The 5464-nt window shown below is 37.9% G+C and overlaps 1 protein-coding gene across 1 annotated transcript; it reads right to left on the reverse strand.

Annotated features, from left to right (window-relative positions):
- Positions 1-2610: 2610 nt before the first annotated feature.
- On the reverse strand, positions 2611-5092 carry LOC132992364 (SOSS complex subunit C-like). Its single transcript, XM_061061612.1, has 4 exons — positions 4743-5092; positions 4211-4307; positions 3923-4010; positions 2611-3162 (listed from the first exon to the last, which is right to left on the reverse strand). Exons 1-4 carry the CDS (start codon positions 4765-4767, stop codon positions 3064-3066), a joined length of 309 nt encoding a protein of 102 aa, XP_060917595.1. The 5' UTR covers positions 4768-5092; the 3' UTR covers positions 2611-3063.
- Between the last annotated feature and the right edge of the window lie 372 nt (positions 5093-5464).

Raw genomic sequence — 5464 nt, forward strand, 5'->3', positions numbered from 1 at the left:
TCTCTTTCTGTGTCCTGCGTTTCGCTGCAAAGTTGCCTCAACCTCGTTTTCTCCACGGGTTACACCTTTAAAATCTTTCACAAACTTGAAGTGAATGAGCACGCAGCGGTACCGAATGGTTTATTTTTCCCCACCTTTGTTAACCCAAAACAGGCTTCTTGTACATGCAGAGATACATGGATTAAAGAACAAGAACAGAATCACACTGGGTTATATATCCGACACCCACCTCCTCTCTCCGCTCCTCTGTACGGGGTTCAAATATCATCTGTTTCCATGCAGAACTTAATCCTAGTCGGAAAATGCAAAGAAAGTAAATCCTATGAGCATGACGCGTTCAAAGGCAAGCTGTCGACAAAACGTAAAAAGTTGTCGAACTTTTCCACGGGTTTGTAGCTGCTTTATTCCTCCAGATAAGAGCCGGGGGGTGGGACGTTCCTTTTTTTTTTTTCCTCTCTCCTCGTCTCCCCGAGATGCTTGTAAGTTAAAGGCACCAACCAGTCCTACAGTCTGTGGTCTTAACACGTAGTGGACTGGCTGACTAACGGAGGGTGGAGCCAGGAGCAAGTTCAGTCAAGTCACCGATTTCATAGATGGAAAAAACATTGCACCTCATTTTAAAAGGCGAATTTAGGCTATTGGATTTTATTGGCCTGTTCTCTGTAATATGACTACAATTTCTTTATGGCATCCCTTGTAGAAATTTCATAAACATTTTATTTTTTTTATTTTTTTTAAACTAAAAGGCCTAAATAAAAATAGACCTAAATGTCTCCTGTCATCTAGCCTACAACTATTTTTGAATAGGTCTATAGATCATTTTTATGTAAGGAGCTGTTTCACACGTTTGCTGCGTGTTTCCTGTAATATGGCCAAACATCCTACACACCAAGTAACAGTTCGCAATTTAAAGCACATTTTTTATCTTTTTTTTTTAAAAACATTTTTGTCTTTGAATTTCACGAAACTTGCAAAAATATTAAGGTTTCGCAGCAGCCATGAGAAGGCTTACTGAATGAAGTCTGCAATTTATCTGCTAGTTTTGCATTTTGAGACAAAAGATCGTAGTTTCAGAGTGGAATACTTTTCTAACGAGTCCGAGGTAGGAATGGTGATAATATTATATATAATATATATATATTATAATATTAATATAATATAATGTAATGTAATGTAATGTAATGTAATGTAATATAATATAATGTAATGTAATGTAATGTAATGTAATGTAATGTAATATAATATAATATAATGTAATGTAATGTAATGTAATGTAATGTAATGTAATGTAATATAATATAATATAATGTAATGTAATGTAATGTAATGTAATGTAATGTAATGTAATATAATATAATGTAATGTAATGTAATGTAATGTAATATAATGTAATATAATGTAATGTAATGTAATATAACATAATATAATATAATGTAATATAATGTAATGTAATGTAATGTAATATAATATAATATAATGTAATGTAATGTAATATAACATAATGTAATGTAATGTAATGTAATATAATATAATATAATGTAATGTAATGTAATATAATATAATATGCGCTCAAAAAAGTTTGTTATCCTTCATCCTGCGTTAATGCACTATGGCCACTAGAGGTCAGTGTTTTATCACAGAGAAGGTAAAGCTCTGGCTGGCTGCTCTGGATGTGTTTGATCCACTGGTACCTTGAATGATAAAGACACTGACACTTTATGGACACCGCTGCCAACAGGCAATGGATGAAAACATTAAAGCACAGATCAAAACAATGAAGGCAAAAACAGAACTGCTGTCCATTCTGATAAAGTGATCGATAGTGCTTACTGAATCGGAATGTCATATTCCACATTAATTGTACTTTATAGAAAATAGTACATATGAAGCACCTGGTAAACATATACACTGTACAACAAAGACTGTACAGACTTCAGATATAATACTGAAAGGTTGTTGATATATGTTGATGTATATGATGATGTTGTTATAATCTTGTTTCCTTCTGATCACCATTACTGCAACCTGAGTTTACAAATCTTTTGTGTCCAGCAGATTTCTCCTTGTGGCTCTGAAACATCTGTGCAATAGTTCTGCTGAAAGAATAGCAACCTTGTACCAGTTTCATTCATATTTTGTTTCCAGGGAATCAGTGATTCAAAGAAGTTTAGTTATGCTTGGACATATATGTATTTAAATATATATATTTATTATGTTGTTCTACATTCTGCAGACCACAGTTGGACAAGAAACCACCTAAAACTTTATTGGGTAAGGAAAGCGTCTTTCATTACTAATAGGAAATGGATAGCCTGGAATACCAAACCCTACTTTTGTCCTTCTATTTAACACTTCCATGCTGGCTGGCCACCAGAAGTATTCCTGTTATCGCCCTTCCTCTTTGGAAATTCAGCAATTATTTGTTGTCTTTGTGTTTTCTCCAGTGTTTTATTCATACTTCAGAAATGATTTATTTTCCCATTTCCACTTAATACCGGTCAATTAAAAAAACATGCTTACATTGCCCAAGACTTTGTATCAAGAGCTTGATCTCCTTTTCCTATAGCTATTCAAATAAAAACTGAATTGAATATTAAAACACACGAAGCATCAAATGTAACAATTTATTATCCAATATCAATACAAAGTATTTGCAAATGTAAAAACGTGAAACAGTGTGCATGTTATGGAAAGCCCTGTGCAGAGTGCAGACATAAGCAACAGAGCAGGACTCCGCACACATCTGTGGAGTTTGTTTCAGCCCCTGGATGACTTCCAGGATGTTTCACAGATATCTGGAGTCTTCTTGTGTCTGTTTTGAAACCGAAAATCAGCAGTCAGCTTGCTTGTCTGGATAATGTCAAGTGGATTCACACTCCCCTGAGGTTGTTTATAACATGACATATGACCTTCCATTAATCACAGACTTAAAAGAGGAAACTGGGAGAGACATGGCTCTTATGTGCACATGGATCGTTTCAATGCTTTGGGCTCAGACTGAGCAATGGGAGATGGTGGTGGCGTTGTTTGGAGGGGGTGTGGGAGGGGGCAGGGGTTAAAAGGTCAAGACTCAGGCTCCAGGCGAGGCAGGACGGGGAGGATGAGGTTCCCGAATGAGGAGTCCTGAGTAATGAAGAAGCCTGATGAGTGTGTGTGCGCATGCTGAAAGAGAAGAAAGTCAGGACAAGTTTCGCGTTACCATTTTGTTAAAACGGAGCCTCTGCACCGTACTTCTCTCCTAAATAAACATTGGCAGAACTCTATTCAAACTGGTGCCTGGCAATAAGCTGGGATTCAATCAAACATGACTTCTAATGCAAAACATTCAAAAGCACCTTTCAGATTGTGGGTTCTGTTACAGCGCTGTAACTACTGTAGGTTCCACCCTCCTCGCTCCTTTGTACTTACACATTGCATCCGTAAAGTGTGTGAATTCATTCTGCATTACAGCATTGATGAAGCATGAGAGGCATGGAACACAGATATGCACGCACGCACAGCGCTGTCCTGTCTTGGTTTGGACAAGCGAATGGGCCAGCGCACATAAGGCCCAGCCATAACGCCGCACCTGACTGCAGGGTCGCCGGTTCAAGACCCGGTACGGACTAATTTGGGAATTGGACCTGTAGCTGGAGAGGTACCAGTTACCTTAACAAGTACTGCCCAAGTGTCCTTGAGCAAGGCACCGGACCCACAATGGCTGGGGATGCCAGTCCCTGTGCAGCCCCCTATTCTGACATCGCTCCAATAATGCAGGTCTCCAGGTTCTGTTTGTGTTTCTTGTCTATGAGTGTAAGTACGGTGTCCCACAATAACAAAATGAAAAGTTGTAATTTTGCTCAGGATCATTAAAATCAATAAAATTAAATAAAAATGTAAAAAAATTTTAAAAAAAATTGCAATGTTTATTTATCAGTCTCACCTGCAGAGCAGCTTTCTGCTGGGCAGCAATGTGTTGCTGTTCTGCGTTGTCTCTGAACTCCTTTAGATTGGGCCTGGACAGGGAGATGCTACACGTGAAGGGGAAGGAGAGAGCAAGGAGAATCAAGAGTTTTAAATGTAACTATTCCCTCACTTATATGCTTATAACTATAAATATACCACATCACTGATATATTCCCCCCCCCCCCCCTTAAAAAAAAACAGTTCCTCAATGCTTTAGACTTAGGGAAAACTCATATTACACTCAGTGACTTTACATGATCCCTACCTGGCTCCAGGTGTTTTCATGGTCTGACTCTGCAACAGTCGTCTCTTCTCCTTTTCGATCTCGGCCAGGATTGCCACTCTGGCCTTGTTGGGGAAGGCTACATAACAGAGAGGGGAAGAAACAACAATTCAGAGGAAGAAGACAAGTGGTATGTATCTGACAAATTATTTCATAAAACATTTTGAGTAGACAAAATAATTCCAAGTACAAAAATGGTATTTAAGATGAAAGAAACATCTGCATTGTGTTGAATTTAAAACTTACACTAAAGAGGTAAACGTCAAGGTAGCACTGAATGTCATATTATCAAATAAATACCTTCTCAAGCAGAAAAGATACGACTTTGATTATTTCTTTGACACCCTGTTTTCATTATTTAAGCATTTTGTAAAACGTACTGGTGTTTTCAGCTCTCTCGAGTTTCTATTTGGAAGGAATTTCATTTACATTTTTTTCATGCTTTCAAGGAGTCCAGCTTTCGTGAACAATAACCACATACAGGTACCTTTGGCCCAGAGATAAAGGAAATTACCTTGCCCTGGGGGATTACTAGCCATGGTAGTGGAGGCAGCAGACGAACCTCAGAATAATAAACAGTTTTCAATTGTTTCGCTTAAGTTCTGTGTGTTTCCTTTAGCCTAGCTTGTGTTGCACTGGTGGACACAAAACAGCGATAAAAGTTCCCCCGAATGAAAAGTGAAACTTGAAATGGACCTGGATGGATTACACGGAATTTATGGAACTGTTGTACACTACTGTAACGGTCACTGAAAGTTTAAAATGCCTATAAAACCCTTTGTTATGTACGGCTGATGAGTCGCATATTGACTCCCTTCAAGCTGTTCACAGCCGGTGTTTTCAGTCGGATAGGTTTAGCTAGGAGTAATAAGGAAGAGGTCTCACTCTGCTGCTGTTTCCAATAACAAACAAAAAAATCAATTGAGAGCTTTACACCACAATTGTTGTAAATGAATAATACGCTTCAGCTATTTTACAACAAACTTGACAAATAACAGTATAAATTAAAATAGTATCTAATAGAAATAGAGGAGATACATTCTGCTCCTTTTTAGTATATGATACCAATCATGACATCTGGTAGCCAACGTTTAGTAGTTTCGTAAACGTTTAAGTAGTAGTGTGTCTGTTAATAGACGATCTTTAGCGTTTCATTCGCTTCTTTCTATCACATGACAGACATGTTTACTACCGGGTTCGTGTGGTTTAACTTCCGGAGCTGCGCAGTTGGAGTCA

Source organism: Labrus mixtus, chromosome 17 (genome assembly GCF_963584025.1).
Source record: "Labrus mixtus chromosome 17, fLabMix1.1, whole genome shotgun sequence".
In the NCBI taxonomy this organism is placed as follows: domain Eukaryota; kingdom Metazoa; phylum Chordata; class Actinopteri; order Labriformes; family Labridae; genus Labrus; species Labrus mixtus.

Coding starts and splice junctions, on each gene's coding strand:
- LOC132992364 (XM_061061612.1), bottom strand. CDS start 4,767: ATGGCTAGTAATCCCCCAGGGCAAG. Junction 4,308..4,742: donor TAGTAATCCCCCAGGGCAAG/GTAATTTCCTTT, acceptor TCTGTTATGTAG/CCTTCCCCAACAAGGCCAGA. Junction 3,163..3,922: donor AGCAGAAAGCTGCTCTGCAG/GTGAGACTGATA, acceptor CTTCTCTTTCAG/CATGCGCACACACACTCATC.